A 21,055-nucleotide genomic window follows, 5' to 3' on the forward strand; every position below is an offset into this window, starting at 1 on the left:
CAGTTTCCTTTCCTCTTCCTTCCTTTATGCTCTTCACTGAAGTTTTCCAGTGGCACATAATTTATAACAAACATTTGGTTTATTGCACATTAAATATATAACCTAGTATCTAATTGGTAAGTACCTTTACAGTTTTTCTCAGTTTTTACCTATATGTTTAAGAATATAGCCTTTGTATAAAATCCTAACATAGGCATATTTTTATTAGCTTGCTTTATGTCAGTACAGCTGTCTTTTACTAGTTAGGAATGAATCAAAATTTTAAGAAAGTGTGTCACAGAACTCACACCCTAAGCAAAATGGCATATGTAGGAAGTGGTGAACATGGGGTTAGGCCGATCCAATTTTAAAAATAAAAGTTGCATTTACTTCCAGTACATATTTCCTATTTGTTTCATTGAGCTTCATTGTAATCAAGGGGGAACAACTGCAATCCTGAATCAAAGTCCTTCAAGACCCTTTAAGCAAATGGGTATCTGCACAGGTATCCTCCTTCTGTAATGTGCTGCTAAATTAAAAAGGTGGTATAGTTCTAGAATTTGGTCATCGTTACTGTTAATAACTCTCCTGCCATAGTGAGGCAATATGTCTTGCCTTTTGAGCAAAGCTGCTTCTTTCTGCATTGAAAGCAGTTGAAGCACAAGAGGAGTTTCTGGCATACAATATGCTGAAATGAGAAGATCCTCAGTGTGCTGCCTAGAGAGGTAATACATAAGGAAACAACGATATTCTTGTGCATCAGCTCTACCCGTGATTCTAAATCCTTGTAAAGATTTGAAGTGAGTACTTTGTTGCTGAAAGAGCAGTGTTGTCACAGTACAATGCAAAACAAAGGTGCATCCAAAAGCTTAGGCTGAAGGTAGTGCAAAGGTGGAAAGAAACAGCACTGGACTCATTGGGAAATTAGGTTACTTCTCTGTAGGTGAACTTGGCACTGATTGAAAAATGATAGTATAAGGCACATTAGTTACATTGTCAGTCTCCCAGTTGTTTTACAAATATCAACAGTTAGCACGCCTTTAGTTTGTCATATGTTTTTCTGATTTTACAAAAAAAAAAAAAGGAAATTGAGCGAAGTACAGTTTTTAGCAAAAGTGAAAATTAATTCAGTGTGTTTTGCACTCAGCTTCATTATCAATCTTCTAGGCTGCTCTGCTAGAGACTTCTGTAGCAATGAAGATCAGTAAGAATTAAAAGCAAAACCAAGCATATGTACTATTTCTATGTAGCAGAAAAGAGTGGATATTTTGGGAAAGTTACTGTGGAATCTAATTCCCATAAACTCTGGCTTTGCAAACAGTGAAAAGGCTGGGACTGACAGAAATGGGGTCCCTAATGAAAATTTCACAAAGACTTAGTAAATTAGTCTTCTGTAATTTCACCTTCTGGGTTAAACTTGACTAACTAATGCCTTTGGGAAACATTACTAGGTACATTCAGGTTGATTGATAGAGTATAGGTCATATATGGCATGGTGGCTTATAGATCCTGCTGAACAAGATTCAGTGGTTGCTCTTCAGAAATCTAAACTTTTGCTTGGAATATGTTACTCCGGTATTGTCACCAATCCTGCAGTAATGCATAAGTTAATGCTTTCCATTGTAATGGTAAGGGGGACAAGTACTTTTACAGATAGTCATAGAATTAGCATGACACATTCATAATCATTTAAAGCATAATTTGATAGGCTGATAGGCTAAATAATAGTAACCAATTAAAATGGGATTAAAATGTAAATTGAGATACATCTTGGTATATTTCTGCCATTTGCAAGGTGGTTTAATTTTCTCAAAAATATTCCTGGGGAAATGAATTCTTCTGTTGCTTACTGCTTAGATGATGACCAACCCTGATCGCAGAACACTTCCATCCTAACCACACTGGTGATCTCTGATGGAATTCCAGAAATAGATAATTCCAATGAGACAGTCACTATGGAAACTATATAACCTCACTAGATACTGTCTGCATCATAACCAGTTGCTGAACAAGTAAGACTTACACCATACACATATTTTTTCTTTCCTTTATCAGTCTGCATAATATGGGGAGGGGATGGAGAGTGTTGGTGTGTGGGGCCTTCCCTTGCAATGGCCACTGAAAAAAATAAATGAAATAATTTGCGAGGAGATTAGTGAAGCCACTTTAATTTGAGAATGAGGTGGAAAATAAAGACTAACGTAAAATAGCAATTCAGTTCCAAATGAAAGTTATGAAAAAGGATGCAATTCTGGTTCTGTGGCTTATCCCCCAAGAATTTCCCCCTCCAGCTAGTTGATAAGGATGTGCACAAATACTGTGAGATGAATTCAAATTATGGGGTAAAAGCTAGCTGCAAAACTTCATGATTTACAATAACTAGTAAGAATACCTCTGTTATCTGATGCCAAACAAGAATGCATACCTCAGTGCAGTCCTTATTATTTGTTTTACAATGCTTCAGAATAGTGCATTTCTGACAGCTCATCATGTTTCAGAGTAATGAGACTGTGTCTAGGACGATACGGGTCCATCTTGCATCGGCATCTGTCCTGAAAGTGCGTGTCCCGTGTACATAAAGCCAGCCCTGCTGTTGTCAGAACAGCTATGTGGTCTTTTGAACCCACTCCCCACAGAGCCTTCATGTGTGTCCATGCTCTCTCCTTCTACTTGTGAGGATAGAAAAAAACCTGTCACACACTCTGCTTTGTGGACACATTCTGCGTAGTGAAACCCCATGAGGAATTTTTGGTTGTAGCTGATAGCGGTGTAGAGCTGAGGTGAATGTTTTCAAGAATTGAAGAGCACTTTTGTTGGCAAAAGTCAGAAATGGAGGCCAATGTGAGAAAAGTTAGTACCTAGAAGGAAGAAAGAGTAGCTGTGGCTTTATGAGAAGAGTTTATCATGAAAATACAAAAGTATTGGAGAAACGTCAGTGATGAGTTAAACAATGAAATAAAAGTTTCTCAGAGATAAATGGATGAATCTCTGTAAGAGAAACTACAGATTCAACTAAATGATCATGGATTATTTTCTCAATTAAAATTATTTCATTAAATCTGCTAAGCAGTTGTGTTTTGTGCAAGGAGCTGTACCATACGATATTTTTAATGACACCACTCTTAGTGGTGTTATGACCATTCTCAGGCTTAATTTTCAGCACTTGATTACTGGGGAGAGGTTACATACCAGAGAGTAATACAAAGGTACAAAAAAAGAGTTTAACAGTTTTCTCTTTTGAAAGATCAGCATTATGTTTCCATTTACTTTGTGGGATTATTTAATATTTCCGTGTTGTAGCTTGCTATATGCACAGTGACAAAGGATTCAAAGCTGCCCGTGACACAAAGAAACCAAAAGGTAAACAAGAAACACTTGAGAATACAAACATCTATCTGACTACGTGCTCTGCATCCAGAAGCTGGCCTTGCCCTGTCCGGGACAGCTAGACACGCCCTACAGTCAAACTCTATCCTTTGTATTTCTCTGGCAACCACTGGAACAAAAAGTATCTGACTATGACCCACCACCATCATCATCAAAAACTATGATAAAAAAAGGAAGCTGTAGAAACTGAGAGATTAATATAAGAGAACAAGAATGTGTGTTTGTATTTATTTGGAGATCATTTACTATAGCAATAACATCCTTCTTCCTTGCATTTTTCTGAGGGTTTTATGATAATGTGAAGTTAATACATCTTGGCAAGGAATTCTTATGCTATGACTTCTGGTTTATTTATTTTACCTTAGCTCACAGTAACTGGTAGAAGATCTGGTGTGTGCTGATATTTTGAAAAAAACAGAAAGCTTTTCAAATGCCAGTTCAATTTTATTTGGGTTAGTTTTGTGGGAATGAGTTGGTTAAATAGGAGCTGGATGCATTCAATTCCTTCTTTTCTCAGAACTGACATCCTCTTCCCCTCTGGAGTCTGCCTGTGCCAGTAATAGCCAGAACAGATCCTCTGGTGTGCTCTGGCCCCTTTGTTCCTTCTGCAAAAGTTACAGAAAACGGTTAGATCGTGGCTGAGACTAGCCAAGAAGTGTGCCTATGGTGAGAACAACTGTGTAGAGAAAAAACTGTGTGTGATTATATTGTTTCTCATCAAAAAGGCTTTATAAATCACAGCGAAAACTATGGTGTTACAGTTTTCTGAAACCTCTGAAAAAGAGATACCTATTTGTGGTGTTTGTAGTTCAGTTGGTTTGTTAAAATGCCATCCTTCACTGTTGAGTCCAGTATACTGTTATAGTCAAGAGCATCTAACTGTTGGTGGTAACATATTTTTCCTGTTATTTTCTCCCACTGTCTCCTACCTTTAGTTCTGCATTTGTCAGTGAGGAGTTTGCCTAAGCTATGCCTACCTAATTGAAATATTTCCTGTCTTTTCTGTTCTGTAGTTATGTGGAAAATGTGATTTCCTCAAGGTGTCATCATATTCCCATTGAAAAGTCTACTACCACAATGGAGAAGGGATGGGGAGGAGGGGGATGAGTAGGTAGGTAAGGGCAAAAGCAGATTATGCTTTTTTTCCTCTGCTCTCTCCAGCCTGGGCATATATGTTGTCCCATTGGTATCAAAAGTTTTGGCAGAATCAGAAATGGAAGTGCTGGCACAGCTACAAGAAGTTCATAAGAGTAGCAAAGATGGGAGGAAGAAGCAGATTTTTTTTTCCTGGGATTAATACACAGTTGGAGAGCTGTGACGTCTCAGAGAAGGGGAGAACAAGTATTTACCTTTCATCTTAGATTTAGCAAGATACATTCTGTTGGTGGTGGTTTTCAATGCAAAATGCTTTTTCTGCCAAACATTGGCAATTTCTATATCTTTACTGCTGGGAAACAATCAGCATGATTTTTCACAGCTGCTTTTTGAAAAGTTCTGGATAATTTCACTTTTGTAGGCTTAAAGAGCATTAAAGTTGAGATTTCAGGGAGGCTCCTGTAGGGCTGCTGCAAGGTGGGGAGTCTCAATACCTTAATGTCTCCCACCTGTGGCAAGTTGGCTGACAGGAAAGTGGAAGCTGAAAATTGAGGAGGTGAAGAGCTGGCGTGTTGAACCTTTGGCAGCTTGCTCTTGTCTGTGATATGTCCTGTTAGTTAGAGGGAAATTCCAGATAAGTGGCACTGAGCCACAAAATTGTGTTTTACTTCTCCTGAAACAGAATTTGTCAGAAGTTCTGACTTGCCTGAAATATTACTTTATTTTCCTCACCCCAACCTAGAGGTATCTTTCTCTTGAATATTAAAATATCTCAGGGCAGAACTTCCCTTTCCCTTAGTTCAACATTGGTTCTTTTCCACTTTCCCCACTGTGGAGTCTGACAAAGTCGAAAGAGCTATACAATGCTACAGAATTTTTCCAGAAGTGCTATGAAGCTTTAGCAGGCTGCAAGGCTTGTGAGTGAAGGGCATGGTGCAGGATCCCAGGAAGACTGATCCTTCCAGTGACATCACTCAACAGAATTGCTTGTAGTTACTACTGTCAAGGGAAGGGAAAAGAGCACAATGCACGTGTTCCCCTCTGTGCACGTACACGCTCATAAATGCACATAATATGTAATATCCTTGCACTGTTGCTGTTTGTCCTTACCACTAATCGTTCAGTAGGTTCTGAGAGAAAAATGTATGTATTTTATCTTTAAAATAGGATGAGGTAAAGAAGTGCTGTAGTAGCATTTCAGTTTCGTAACTTGCATGCCTGAGACAGAAAGTGCTTAGCTTGAAGGGTACTGGTGGAAGAGATAACTTGCAATATTATGTTTTGAAGTGGTTTTGACTGTGCCTGATGTTAGCTGTGTGACCCGACTGGAAGGACTCACTCCCAACGGCTCGTGGGGCCTAACCTGTCCGTGTTAAGAATTTTTTTCAGCGAAATATATCCATCATTATAAACCTTCAGAGGCTAACAAAGCTCAGAGTAGGGATGGTACATTTATCTTTGGGAGGCTGATACAGACAATCTTTTCATTTTTATGTCAGGGCCTGAGCTTATATACTATATGCTTTCTCCATAAATTTTTACTTTGTGATGGAAAGCAAATATTTCGTAACAATTCTGTAGTATGGTCTAGACAGCCCGGGTTTCATAGGAGGAATCCAAATCACTGAAGCCTGATAATACAGAACTGCTGAATGCCTGTGCTTCTGTTGGAGACTTGCTCATCTGCAGGTCAGTGCTCTGACTCCGGATGCAAGGGAATTAAGCAATACCAAGTTCTGGGAAAATGTGCTGTGAATGTTTGAATCTAGAGAAAAAGTCCAGTCTGTGCTTAAGCCTTGAGTCATGTTGCTTTATCTCTATTATTCAACCTTAATTTTCTCTCAGGTGTTTTGTGGGAAAAACAAGCAAGCAAACTTCAGGTAGTGCTTTCTTTGTTTACTTTTGTGGCATTAAGAGGCTTGTGAAATAACATAATGCACCGTTGTGTGAGTGAAGAAAAATCTATTTTCTTATCACAGATCATTTTATTGGGCTTGTTAATTGATTGCTAGACTTAATGCCTCTTCCCTTCCTCCATTACCTCTCCCCCTTTCAGATTTACAGCATCAAGCTAGTATGTTGAGTGGCAGCTTCAAGCCTGCAAAACATGGGCTTTTGTTTTCTGAGCTTGGCTCAGGGGAACTCAGGACATTGAAGGTAAAAGTCCAGATAGGTATCAGTCTGGCCTCAATTTATAGACATTTATTGGCAGACATACTCTTTGTCAACAGCAACAGTATCTGATTCTATACAAAAGCACAGTATTAAGATATTGTTTTGTTATTTTTTAACTGTTGTAGAAGTTCACTGTTCATTAGTGTAAACAAAGATGGAGGCAAGTACTGTATATAACTCATACCTGGCTCTACACAGCCTTGTTTTCCAACTGTTTCCTGAAATTCCATTTAGATAGTGCACTGTCACTCCCCTTATCTACCCGATCTGAAGAATCTGGCATGCTCCTTTCCCTCTGGAATTAGCTGACCCTGATCAATCCTTTGGGGGTGGGAGTGGTAAAAGAATAAGAAATAAGAGAGGAGTTTAAGGTTGCAAACTTGAAAGAATACGGGAGCTGAATGCACACTGCTGGTCAAGTGTATCATCTGGGAGCCTTTTGCTGGACTTTTCTGACTTTGGCTCCATCTTTTCCTGTGCTGAGTATTACTGTCCTCCTTACATTCACCCACAAGTGCATGGAAGATACTAGAGTACTTAGCATGGAAGAGTGTTCAGTGAGGGTGTTTTCTCATGCTTGTTGTTTTGTGACCTTTTTAGGACACTGAAGAGCATCATGAGTTAGCTTGAAAAAATATCTGGAGCAGGCACCTTATGTCCCCCATGGCTTGACTATTTTTTAAAGTTGCTGGACAGGATCAATGCAATTTTTTTTCTTCTTATATACTCTTTCTTGGATATCTGATGAAGGTCAACTTATCGCTCAAAGCGATACTGTGCACAGTCCTGATGGATGATTTGGTCCCGACAGATTGGAAACTGGCCAATGTGACGCCCATCTATAAGAAGGGTCGGAAGGATGATCCGGGAAATTACAGGCCTGTCAGCTTGACTTCGATACCCGGGAAGCTGATGGAGCAGCTCATCCAGAGTACCATCTTACAACACATGCGGGACAACCAGGGGATCAGGCCCAGTCAGCATGGGTTTATGAAAGGCAGGTCCTGCTTGACAAACCTGATCTCCTTCTACGACAAAGTAACCTCCTTATTGGATGAGGGAAAGGCTGTGGATGTAGTTTACCTTGATTTTAGTAAGGCCTTTGACACCGTTTCCCACAACATTCTTCTGGTGAAACTGGCTGCTCGAGGCTTAGATGATCACACACTTTGCTGGGTAAGAAACTGGCTGGATGGCCGGGCCCAGAGAGTTGTGGTGAACGGAGTTAAATCCGGTTGGAGGCTGGTCACGAGTGGTGTCCTCCAGGGCTCGGTTTTGGGGCCACTCCTGTTCAACATCTTTATTGATGACCTAGACGAGGGGATCGAATGCACCCTCAGTAAGTTTGCAGACGACACCAAGCTGGGTGGGAGTGTTGATCTGCTTGAGGGTAGGGAGGCTCTGCAGAGAGATCTGGACAGGCTGGAGCGATGGGCCCAGGCCAACTGTATGAAGTTCAATAAGGCCAAATGCCGGGTGCTGCACTTGGGTCACAACAACCCCCAGCAGCGCTACAGGCTTGGGGAGGAGTGGCTGGAGAGCTGCCAGTCAGAGAGGGACCTGGGGGTGTTGATTGACGGCCAGCTGAACATGAGCCAGCAGTGTGCCCAGGTGGCCAAGAAGGCCAGTGGCATCCTGGCTTGCATCAGAAATAGCGTGGCCAGCAGAGACAGGGAAGTGATCTTACCCCTGTACTCGGCACTGGTGAGGCCGCACCTCGATTACTGTGCTCAGTTTTGGGCCCCTCACTACAAAAAGGACACTGAATTACTCGAGCGTGTCCAGAGAAGGGCAACGAAGCTGGTGAAGGGTCTGGAGCACAGGTCATACGAGGAGCGGCTGAGGAACTGGGGTTGTTTAGTCTGGAGAAGAGGAGGCTGAGGGGAGACCTCATCGCCCTCTACAACTACCTGAAAGGAGGTTGCAGAGAGCTGGGGATGAGTCTCTTTAACCAAGTAACAAGTGATAGGACAAGAGGGCATGGCCTCAAATTGCACCAGGGAAGGTTTAGACTAGATGTCAGGAAGTATTTCTTTACAGAACGGGTTATTAGGCAGTGGAATGGATTGCCCAGGGAGGTGGTGGAATCCCCATCCCTGGAGGTGTTTAAGAGTAGGGTCGATATAGCGCTGGGTGATATGGTGTAGATGGGAACTGGCAGTGCTAGGTTAATGGTTGGACTAGATGATCTTCAAGGTCCTTTCCAACCTAGTTGATTCTGTGATTCTGTGATTCTGTCTACAGTAGAGCTGACCCAGTCCTGTGCAGGAGCTGGCTAATGAAACAACCAGCTGCTTCATCCCAAGAAAGGAGGCAGGAAGCTAGTTATGATTACAAGCCTCATGGCATAAGCCGACATTTTTCAGGAAATACTACTGCCGTGTATTATGCCTTACACTTCCATTTTTTTCTATTTCCCACAGCTTGTTAAATATACAACAGTTCTCCTTTTCCTCCCCCAGCAGTGTACTAATGTTGGAAGCTATATTTAGTTCTTGTCAAGTTACAGCAGGCTTCTTATAATCACAAAGTAGTGAAAAAAAGGCCAGCAACACAGTGAAGGCAAATATTTGTAGCATATCATAAACCTTTCTTGTAACCTATATATTTAGAAAGAACAGCATTGTAGGAGGATGTTGTACTTTTTAAAACATGTAAAAGATAAGGAGCAGCCTCATAAGTGTGCTGACATGTTTTGGCTGCAGCATGAGTGAGCAAAAGAACTTCCTCCTTTTGTTCAGAAAATGTTTGTGGACTGAAGATGATTTAGAAAAGTCAATGTTTAACTTTTCATTAAAAGAAAAAAGTGCCCATCCAGTTCGACAGGCACATGGAGTACAGCATTTGAGAAGAACTACCACTGCTGTCCCCAGTGAAATAAACACAGATGTTATCCCAGTGGATCTTGAGGGACTCATTAACACCCTGAAAGCAGCAGTAGCTTTAAGATTTTCCTTTAGCAAACACTGAAGTAGAAAAGCTTGTAGTGTAGACTGAGGGACAAAAAGCGAGTTGCACAGTCTGTTGCTGAAAATGGCCTTCTGCCAAAATGCCCCTATATATGCCTGATACAGTTTTTGTTTTATTCTGAAAAATGTCTTTGCTTCAATTTTTATCTTGTTTTATGCTATTTCATTCTTAGATGTTTACTAGCTTTTCCTTTCATGTCATGTCATGGAAGATGGTGCTGCAGCTTGGGAGCCATCAGAATAATTAAGGTGGAGATAATCAAGGCTTTATTGTGAGGCACCACAAGCAAATTCTGTGCTGCAGTCTGTGAACTGGTACATCAAATAGAATTTGACCTGTGAGTTGCCAGGTAGAACTGTATTTCACTGTGTGCGGCATGCAGGGAAGGGTGAATGGCTGTAGGTGCTATCAAAGTTGTTTTCATTCAAATGTAGCATTACTGACAGTTGTTCAATGTCTGTGATATATTCGGAGCATTAAAGCAGCACTCTATCTGTGGAAATACATGCTTGTATCAGTTTGGATCATGACCTGATTCTTACTACCAAACTCAAATGTTTTTATGTCTTTCTCATGTGCACTATTACCCTATAAATTACCCTAAAAATTGCCCTTGGTTTTAACTCTAATACCATTACTTTTTGACTTGGCTAAGAACGTTCCTGATGGTTGAAATTAACGTTTCTGCTATCTGCTGCCACATTCATGTTCTCATACCCAATTTATTCTTTTCTTTGCAGATCAGGAAAAATGTGATGATGATGAGATGGAGCGACTTTACAAGTCATTAGAACAAGCAAGCCTGTCTCCCATTGGTGATCGTCGGCTGTCAACGAAGAAGGAGCTTAGAAAGTCATTTATCAAACGCAGCAAAAACCCCTCCATTAATGAGAAACTCCACAAAATTCGAATGCTGAACAGCACGTTAAAGGTGAGGTCACAGAGCTAGCCAAGGGAAAGCCTGAGAGAAAGAAACAACTTGACTGGAAAAAAGAAGTAAGCCTAGACTTCATCCACACTGTAATTACATATTTACTTAAAGCCCCAGAGAATTTGGTTAAGTTTTTGAAATTGTTTTCTGCTTCATTCTGAATACTCATCTGTGTTTTGTTGTTCAATTTGAACTGTAAGCAGAGGCAATAGTTCAGAAGGGACTCTTCTTGCAGAAGTTCCAGCCCATTTGGAAAATTTAATAAAGAAAGCTTCTCTTAGCTGGAAAACTTGCAAACTCAGCTGAATGCACTAAACAGAGTAGCCTTAAAAAAGGAAAAGCAGGCAAAATAAGTTGATGATAAAGGACATGAAAATGACCCTGAGCCAAAAAAAGTTTTCCTTATGTGATTATTGGAGAATGTACAGGATATGCCAAAGCTATTGTAAAGACCTCCTGTAACTAAAATATTTTTAATAACAAAAGCATCCTGCTTTTATGTTGGAAATGTATCATGAACTGGAGGGGTGGAGGGGTTCAGAGGACATTCTGTGAAAGGGCCAGTAAATCTGTCTGGAATATGAGGATTTATGAGGCTGTTTACTCACCAGCATCAGGTGTCATGGGATTTCAAAGCCTGCTTCTGACTGGTACTGAGGGAAACAGAAGCTTAACCATAGCATTTAAACTGTAAGGATAAGAAAGAATAAATGTAAACCTGGGGCTTCATTTGTTTCTTTTTGTATGCATTAGAAGCAGGAATTAAGTATTTTGTTTCAAGTGCGTGTATTTGGCTTCAGGCATTGTGAGCTGGAGAAATGCATGTAAAAACTTCTCCTACCAGCACAGTCATTGATTTGATTATTAGTTGCAATGGGAGGCTTGGCTTTGACACCTGGGCCTGTGTTAAAATTCCTGAAGATACAGTTGAGAAGACAAGTGGGAATATAGGCATTCTCCGTGGCTCCATATGGGACCTGGTGGAGTCTCTCCTCAGTATCAAAGAGTTTTCAGTGATGTGGTACTGACTACAGCAGTATTCATCTGCATCAGCGATAAAGTAAGCCCACCACTAACAAGAAAGTTAGTTTAAAACGTATGCCTATTTCACGGGACAGGAAGCTAAATATAGAAACATACTGCAAAGTTTTCCATGATAGGAGCCTCCCTGATAAATCTAAGAACCAGTTAGTACAAAATAGGGTTGTATCTTGTGGACAATCAATTTCATTAGTACGGAGCTGATGGAAGCCTTACTGCCAGACATGAGCAAGGAGGACAGCTTTGCATTGATTTAGTATGGGTGTATTGTATAAATTGTGATTAACAGTGTTTATAACTGTAGGCTTGTCTAACACTTGTATTTAATATGGAAAAATCATTTTTGGAGTGTTCATAATGTATAAAATGTGTTGATCTCTTTTTGCTTTCTTCAATCTAAGAAATTGGAGTATTGACAAGACAAATACAGCACAGACATTTTCTCACAGACACAAACAGAGCTCTATACACAGCAGTGTTTAAGTTAGCCTGTCTGAAAGGCAAATGCCTGCAGTGGGAAAGTGCTATATTCTTTGCATCAGTGGGATTATGTGCTTTTAAAGTCAATTTTCTTAACGTATAACATGAGACATGAGATAATTGGAAATGGTCTATTGAAAATTTAAAAATCAGGAAAGTCTTGCATCTGATCCATATTTACTCTGTTTTAATTAAACCCTTATAAGTTTGAGAAGTTATTTGAGCAAGATTCAGTGCAATTTTAATTTTAGACTTTTGACTCCACATCTTTAAAATGGATTAATGTTGTTGCCACAATATATCATTAACAAAACATGCTTTGGATAGTTTGGAAGAGAAGAAAGCTGTGCGCAAATGCATCATAGGCTTAATGGATGTGGGAAATAAATTTAGTGGTACAGGAAAAATTCCATGGCATGGCTTTTTGCCACCAAGGTCTTCCACTGCAAAACTTTTCTATCCCTTCTACGTCCCTATCTGCTCTTCTTCTCTTAAGCTAACTGCGCATATCTCTGCATCGAAGTCAGAAGCCTTCTTCCAAGGACTGATGCTAGCTAGGTCTTGAAGGTAGGACCTGTGTAAGCCAACAGTTGAACAAGCTTTTGTGTTTAAAAAGCAGCTCAGGCATCACAGGGATTAGAGTAGTTAATAGTTCATTATAGTAGTAGTGGGATATGGATGTGTAAGCAGTCAATTGCTGCTATCAGGAAGTGTTGTGAATGTGTGGGAGTATTTTCAAGGTGTTTTCAAGGCAGCCGCTAGCACAGAGTGTCCTCAGGCATGATGAAACTGGTGGCAGCAGGAGAAGATGCTTAGAACTATTCCATTGCTTTTACACACAGACTGGAGGGGAAATGGAGCCAGGCAAAAGCAGTAAAGTTTTGTTAGCGCAGCATGGTGCCTCCATTAAGACATTGTAGATGCTAACTAGGGCTTCTCTATCCTGTGGTCCACTGCATGGATAGGCAATAAGGGCTGGAAAAGCAAAGTGGTTCGTTGTGTCAGAAAATGTGAGGACATCAATGAACATAAATATCTGAAAGGAGGGTGTAAAGAAGACAGAGCCAGGCTGTTCTCAGTGATGCCAAGTGGCAGAACCAGAAGCAGTGGACAGAAACTGAAACACGGGAGGTTCCCTCTGAACATCAAGAAACACTTTTTTACTGTGAGGGCTGACTGAGCACTGGCACAGGTTGCCCAGAGAGGCTGTGGAGTCTCCATCCTTGGAGATATTCAAAAGCTGTCTGGATAAGGTCCTAGACAGCTGTCTCTAGGTGGCTCTGCTTGAGGAAGGGGATTGGATCAGATGACTTCCAAAGGTTGCTTTCAACCTCAAGCATTCTATGATTCCTGTGACTTAAAGGGTCTCAGCATCCCTATATCTGTGGCTGTTCATACCTTACAATTGAACAAGAGTGCCTGCAACATACGGTCTGAGCTACTCTCATCTAAAAGTAGAGACCAGATTTGGTGGTAGTAGCTGGCAGTAGATGTATTAGCAGTCACATGTACTCTAGCCACTCTACTGCCAGTGTACAGATTATATCCAAAATGATTTTCTGTCTAGCTTCTAGAGAAGAGACCTTTATAATGTGGCCCAGGAATAAGTATTTTTTGAGAAAGTTGGAACTGGTGTGAATTACAGAAATAAATGCTGTTGTGTCTAGTTTCATGCACATACTAACTTGTTGTGAGACAGCATAATAATGTCTAATTTTCACATGAATCCTCTCTCATCAAGTTTTGCTAAGAAACCTACGAAATATAAAATCTATATGAAATCATAACCTTGCCTTCAACTGGGATGAATTTCTGCTGTGGACTTAACTTTGATGATCTCCTTTCTAAAAATGGAAACATGTTGCCAGGAGGATGGATAATTGGCCATCTCCTTGTGACATGGTTCTCTAATGTTCCCAGAGTGTTTTTGTTATGGACAATGAGCTTGACAGTTTCTGTGGGAAATAACCACTTGTTCTCTTCCTAGTGTAAGGAACATGACCTGGCTACAATTAACCAGTTGCTAGAGGACCCAAAACTGACGGCAATGAAGTACAGAGAGTGGAGAAACACAAACATCATGTTGGTCCAAGACATTTATCAGCAGCAGGGCGTCCAGGACATGTCCACAGAGAATAGCGAGGAGCAAGAGATGACTCCACAGCCTATCACTGAAAGTGCTATCTGAGGCCATGGTTCAGTGGATCATGGCAAGATTTTTCCCCATGGGTCTTCACATACAGGCACTTTAAACTGCTGCATTTTGAGGATTGCTTTTGTTCAAGTGTTCTTCAAAAGGAAAACAACCCCTTCTCCAAAGTTTTAATTCCTCTTGCAAAACTCATTTCATGTCAAAATGGCGAATCCCACAAATTAAAAAAACATGCCTGAACCTGGGCTGCATACCTAAGAAGATTATTTTATGAAGCAGTGAAGAAATGTTTTTCCATCTCTGGAGAAGTAAATTAAATATGTCTAGCTCTTGGAAGTCACAGAACTGTATAATATGTACTGTATAAATGTGAGATCATTGAAGTTGTTTTAACCATGTAACTTACCGTTAAAGGAAGCTAAAACAATGTTGACAGGATGTAGTCTACCTTTTTACCCTGTAAGGTAACCTGCTGTATGCATTTTCATCTCTACATTCATTCACTTTCACCATTCTACCAGTTTAAACTGAGACAAATAGTAATTATGCATGAGTTTATACTACAGACAGCTGTCAGGCACCTGGTTTGTGCTCTGCCTGATGCTATTTGAGTTTCAAATTTATTTATGGACCAGACCAAGGTACTGTCTTTCTACATGAAGAGAAGGTATCTTAATGTTTGTTAACATGTAATTTTCTGTGAGGCAGCTAATGCTTCAACAAGTATCAGCTTTTCTTATTGATTTGGTAGAATTCCTTGGAAGATTATTTTCTTTCTTATTTTTGACAGCTCTGAATATATAAGGTACAAGTTCATCCCAGATTCCTACTTAGGAAGGTGATCAAGTTCACAAGGCAGAAGCTAAATAATTAAATTCCTGATGTGGACCTGAGTGTAAAACATAGCTGCAAATATTTTTGTAAATATATGTAATTTTACGGCTTATATGAATGTGACTACTGTATATATGTTTTATTTATATATTTATATATGCTGAATTTCCTAATGTAGATAGGCACATATGGACCAGACCTGCCCCAATGAGAATGCTTACAGGTTGACTTGAAATGCCTCTTTGTTTTTTGTTCCATTATGAATCACAATAATAGCTCTGCAACTGAGACTACACTGGAATATCTGCTGTAACTTTTTCTTCTGTCATTCTAGCTTTGAGTTTTAGATGAAGAAAGTCTTCAGGGCAGGAAAATAAGTTTTCTAGAAAGTTTCAAGATTTCCCTTTGGGCAAATAAAAATAAGTATGTTAGGGGTTTTGCTGGAGGATCATAACTTCTTGCCTTCGTTGTCCTCAGTACAAGGTTTGGTTTTTTTGCCTTCCCATCTTTTGCATACGTACAAGTATGAGGAACCCTGCAAAGTGCTGAATTTTGAAAAGAAAGAATTAGCCCACCATTCTCAAATTAATGCCACTTCAGGAACTGTGGCAATCTGTCCTTCTGTTGGCTATTTCATAACGATATTCTTTGTCATTAGTTTTCAACACAGTTTATCTTTTAAAGGAAAATACAATTTACAGATGCACCTGTCTTTATACATTATGTGTTTTATCATAGCTTGACTGAGAAAACAAAAGTTAATAGTGTAGTGGGAACATGTGAAATCTTTTCCACCTGTGTAGTGATAAGTTTGTTGATACTGCATTTTTAACATTCAGCAGCTTTCCTTTTAAAATTGAGACATGGAATTATGTCCCAATGCATCCAAAAATGTCAATTAAGGCTGTGTTGAGTGTGAGAACTGAGGAGCAGATGGTAAGCTATAAGAAAGGGGAAATAGAAGGAAGAATGTAGGCCCCTTTGATATAAGCTTTAATGGGAGAGGGTCAGGGGAAATGGTGGCTGGTTGAATGCTATACTTGGGGATAGTGTTACTGCCTCAGGTATAAAAGGGTTTAGGAGTGTGAGGGTAAGGACTGATATTGGGTCAGGACTTTATAATTGGGGCTAGTCTGCTGGTGCTAAATAACTGATAAATAATGGAGGTCAAATTGCATGTACATTTTTCTCTCCCAAGTGCAAGTTTCTCATAAAACAGTGTGTAAACACCAAACACCATTTTTCTTCAAAAGCATCTTAGATCTTAAAAAAGCACATGCTTAAGTGGTCTGTTGAACTGGGCCAGATGAGTCAGTGCCTTGCAGTTCTCAGCAAAATTCTAGTCAACTCCATTTGCTGAAGTAGATTTGCACTATACAAAGGAAAGCACTGTGTGGCCTGCACATGCTCTGTTGGCTCTTTTCACACTGTGCTTGTATAAGCATATACAAAACAGGTTTCCCAAATATAGACAAATGTCCTTGGACTGCTCAAACTCTACTATTGGTTTTGATAGATTACATAGCCTCAAATAGCTTTTAAATTACATTCAGATGGTCAGTAGATACTTACTGTTGAACAACTGAGGTTTTGGAAACCTGCTGAGGATGGTCTGTATCACCCTCTTAGAAAAGAACAGAAAATTCTTGAACGGTGTTCTTTAATGCAGTCATTATTTTAACAAATTTCTGTGTGTTCAAGAAAACAAATGTATGGGTTTTATGCAAGTGCAGCGCTGGGGGTCTATCTCCATTCTCTTCAGCTATTATTTAGACAAATGGAAAACATGAGAAATGTGAAGCGAAAATTGTAGTAAAATAGGATTAATTTTCCAATATTGCTAATTAATGTGACAGTTTTCACTTGGTGGTGGATTCATCACAATGGGCTGCACAGCCACAATCTGAGACAGAAGTGTGCACAAGCAGACAGCTACAGCTAGTGAACACAGCGGGGAGCCACCTCGGCCGGAGAAACTTGGACAGCTCTCTGCTCCATTCAGTGATACTTGGGGTAAACAGTATCTTGTCGGTCTGAATTTGGAAGGCCTGCACTATTGACTCATAGCACAGGAAAACTGTGCATCTCTAGTGAGCGTCCAAAAGTCTTTAGCTATCTGCCTCATGGGACTTTTTCATGAGAAAATGTGTGTGCATGGATGTGTGCATGTGCGCAATTATTCCTTTGTCCGTAAAGCGTTTTGGTATTGGTGCAGCCAGTCCAGCTTTGCAGATTTTGGAGTAACTAATAACAATATCTAATTTCAGCTGTTTCTGCAGCCTGTTTCTGGTGGCTTTTCTGGAAATCGAATCCCTCTGTTTTGGTGGTGTAGATCTCATGAGTTACCAGAATGAGGTGTGGTCACATTTCCTTTCCTAAGATGGGAGAGGTTTCATGTGGGGACTGTGAATTGTTTCTGCATCTAGTTCTGATTATTTACTCAATACTGGGTTTCACCTGAAGCACGAATAAACAGGAATAAATAATGTGCTACAACTTTTTTTTTTTTTTTTTCCCCAAATAATTTTATTTTTGGAGGAAACCTTCATATTGAGAGAAAAGGCAGTTTTGGGACAGCCAAGGAGGGAGGGGAAGAAAAGAGGTGGTATTTGATTTAAAACTATGTAGAATTTCAGAATTTAAAATCATTTCTAACTAGGAAAAATTATGGGCATGCTGCATCTATTGTTTGAGCCTGTAAGCTTACATGTGTATTACAGTTATAATATAAAAAAATTGTATGTTTTAACTCTTAAAGTAGCAAGGAGTCCATGTATGCATACTTCTATGTGAGGAACTCTATGTTCTGTGACTGAAGTTTGGGGTTTGGGCTTTTTTTGTTGTTTTACTTGTTTGGTGGTACAAAAGTGACCAATTGCAATGAGATTCGGGGTTTACTTAATTTATGAGACGTGTCTTTCTGTTAACAGGAAGCCAAAGTGGTTTTCTTGTAGTAGCAGAGCCAAAGTGGTATTTCCTGTTTTGTGTGTGGCATTTCAAAGCAGCAGACTTTTTAAGATGTCAGTCAGCCTTTCCTTGACAGCTTGAAGATTCATCCCAGTTTGGTCTGCTTCAAGCTGCCATATTCTTGCATTTTTAAGGACTGGCTTCATTATTAACTGAAACAAAAATTGAAGTTAAAAAAGGAAAAGGAAAAACAGAACAGAAAATCTCTGAGCTAAGATGAGGCTGAAATTCTTGTCTCTGTGCATAAAGGTAATGGGAGATAAGCTTCCCAAAAGCTAGGCATTTCAACACTGAAAAAAGATTGTCAGATGTTGAGGACAGTACTACATTCCTTGATATTTGCTATGGGAGAAGTTTCAAGACCTGTCTGCTCTGGAAAAGTGAATATTTTTCTAATTTATTTCCTCCTGGTAAAAATCCAAAGGGGGTGGTTTATAAGTTGTCAGAAAGTTCAGAATCAAATATGCATATAATTCATTGGTAGTTCATCAACCTTGATGTATTCCTTGAAATGATTGACTTTAGATGACACAGCCTTTAATGCAGAAAATCCATTTCTTTGGGAAATCACTGTACCTACCACAGTGTCTGAGGCTTATGTACCCCACCTGGCCCACATGAGGTCCATTCTGAAGACGTAGGTGTATGGTATTTCTATAGGGTAAATAGCTTAAGTCATCATACCATAACTTAGGAACCATGTGAACTCTAACACTCCCTGTGTCCTAGATGCCATAGGACCTACCCAAATTATTCTGACTCTTGAAGTTGCTTATGGCAGTTTTACCTTCTCCCACCTAAAGATAAAGAAAAGAGGGTATGAAAACATGTCTCCCACTCTCATGTGAAGAAAAACTAGCACTAGTCTAGCAAAGATTCAGGTAAGTCACTTTGTTTATGAACGTTTAGCAAAATTCACCTGGTGAAATGCCATATGTGCATGCTAATAGCAGTGCTCTTGTGCAAAACTTTCAGTGCTGAGGACTGGCCAAAACAAGGAGTGGGGGTGTCTATTCCACTACCCTCTGAGCAGACAGGGAAAGCCATGGACAGAGGAGTATTTGCAAGGATATTTGTTAGGCAGGGACAGGGCCTCCAGCACCATGAATGTATATGGAATCTCAATTTGGTATTTTATCTTCTAAGTCTATATTTTTTTTCACTGGTTTCAAACTCAAAGCACAATGTTTTCACCCAGCGCTGCCTTTTTACTGTTTGTTGCCCACACATGTGACTTGATTTTAATGGAATGATACACACATCTTGCAGAATGAGAGCCTTATGTTTGCACTTGTCAATTAAACACTGAAATGAGAGAATATTTTGCTCAGCCTTTTTTTTTTTTACTTTTCACTGTGGATTTTTCAGTTTACTACTATATAATGAAATAAGGATTTTCTGGTTGTTTAAACAAGCAGTTTCCTCTTGGGACTAATATTACTATTAAGTTGAATAATCTGGAACCAGGAAGAGACAATGAATGGTTTGACTGAGGAATGCCTTGCACTAGCTGGTAATGTAATTTTTGAAACTGCTCTTAAATTAGTTAATTCTCTTTAATTGGTTGCTGTAGCCACACTTAACGAAGGATGGTCTCTTTTTTTTTTTTTTTTTTTTTTTTAGCTCACAGAGCAGCCTGTTTCAATTAAAAGAGGACTGGGATCTTTGTCAAAAGAGTTTCAGTTTAGATGGACAGACCAGCCCGATAGAAGCACAGTGAAAGCGTGTTTCCTAAGAAATGAGCTTGTCTAAGGGCTCAGCTGCCCTGGAGGAAGAAAGTTACCGTCCCCCTCTCTTCCCTCAATCTCCTACACTGCTTGCCTCGGGCTAATCCACTCATCATTTGGCATCTGTCAGTTCAGCCAAGTCAGTCAACAAGGAACAGACATAGCAAGCCAGAGAGACGTCTACTGCGATGGTGAATAAAATTGGTTTACGGAAAGGTTCTGTGCCTGCCAGAGTCATCACAAGGGAGGCAGCTGGATTGTGTAGGCAGAAGCAGAAGAGCTGCATAAGTGGGAGGGAAGAGGGGGACCTCTTCCTTTTAGGAGCAGAGGATTAGTTTGACTCAGCTTCCCCCAAAGATATAGCTTCACTTTCACCAAGTGATTATTTCCCTTTTTTCCCTCTGGTTCCTTCATGGTTGTGAAGACAACCTGAGGGAACAGTTTTCATGCGGGGTTTACTGTGATCTTAGCCTCTGCTCTTGCTTTCCGTGCCTCATGCACAGCCAAATGTTTTGTTTCTGGGCCTGAAAGCCAAACTTTACAAAAAACAATGTTATGTTTCCTTCGGCTCCTTCCTGGCATTCCTGCTGCAGGGGTGGTGGTGCAGACATGAGAGAGGCAGTGGATGGGGCTGGAGCACCATACATGCACGCATTTACACTAGCTATGAAACCGCACCTCATTGGTTTCGACCACCTCTTGTTTTCCTCTGGATTTTGATTTATGCCCTCCTGTGGTAGTACAAAACTTGACCGGTTCCAAAGTTTTATAAGAATAGAAATGAATTGCTCATCATGATTTGGACATTTGTCTTTTGTCTGCTTAAAAAAACAGCTGGGCTTCACCAGGCTTCCAGACAGTCCCTGTGAGCCTGGGGTCAGTATTTTCCCTGGCAATACAGAGGGCAAAGGTGCCATTCCTGGCATCTGTTTCATCTCTTCATGTTTTGGAAAGGCCCAGTCATACTTTTTCTCATATTATCATATTATGGGCTGTTTCTTACTTCTGGAAGAAAGTACTTAATGTCAGGAGGAAAGTTCCTTTATTATCTTCCTGTGCTCAAGAAATGACCTAGTTGTCACTAGGGGATGTTCAGATTTGTCTGATGGAAGCCTGACAGAATCCCATCCATACATGGGATACCATGCATGGTGACAAACTGCTCTGTTATTTTGATGGGGAAATGTGTATCTTTCATCTTTCCACTTCTGGGCAGAGCCGTGTCAATCTGGGGCAGACACACAAGTTCTCCTCATATTGCTGGTGGGAAAACACAGCTTCTTGAAAACGGGTCTCGGTGTTTTTCTGATGGAGAAA

At 40.2% G+C, this 21,055-nt stretch overlaps 1 protein-coding gene across 2 annotated transcripts in view; it reads left to right on the plus strand.

Moving 5' to 3' along the window:
• Nucleotides 1–19,869, plus strand: part of IPCEF1 (interaction protein for cytohesin exchange factors 1) — a 64,975-nt gene extending 45,106 nt beyond the window's left edge. For both annotated transcript variants that reach the window (XM_074862803.1, XM_074862804.1), the window contains 2 exons: nt 10,347–10,537; nt 14,046–19,869. In XM_074862803.1, coding sequence (XP_074718904.1) covers nt 10,347–10,537; nt 14,046–14,246 — 392 coding nt within the window. In that variant the 3' untranslated portion in view covers nt 14,247–19,869. The remainder of the gene's footprint in view (nt 1–10,346; nt 10,538–14,045) is intronic.
• Nucleotides 19,870–21,055: the final 1,186 nt, after the last annotated feature.

The sequence above is a fragment of the Strix uralensis genome, chromosome 3, assembly GCF_047716275.1.
Source record: "Strix uralensis isolate ZFMK-TIS-50842 chromosome 3, bStrUra1, whole genome shotgun sequence".
NCBI classification, from domain to species: domain Eukaryota; kingdom Metazoa; phylum Chordata; class Aves; order Strigiformes; family Strigidae; genus Strix; species Strix uralensis.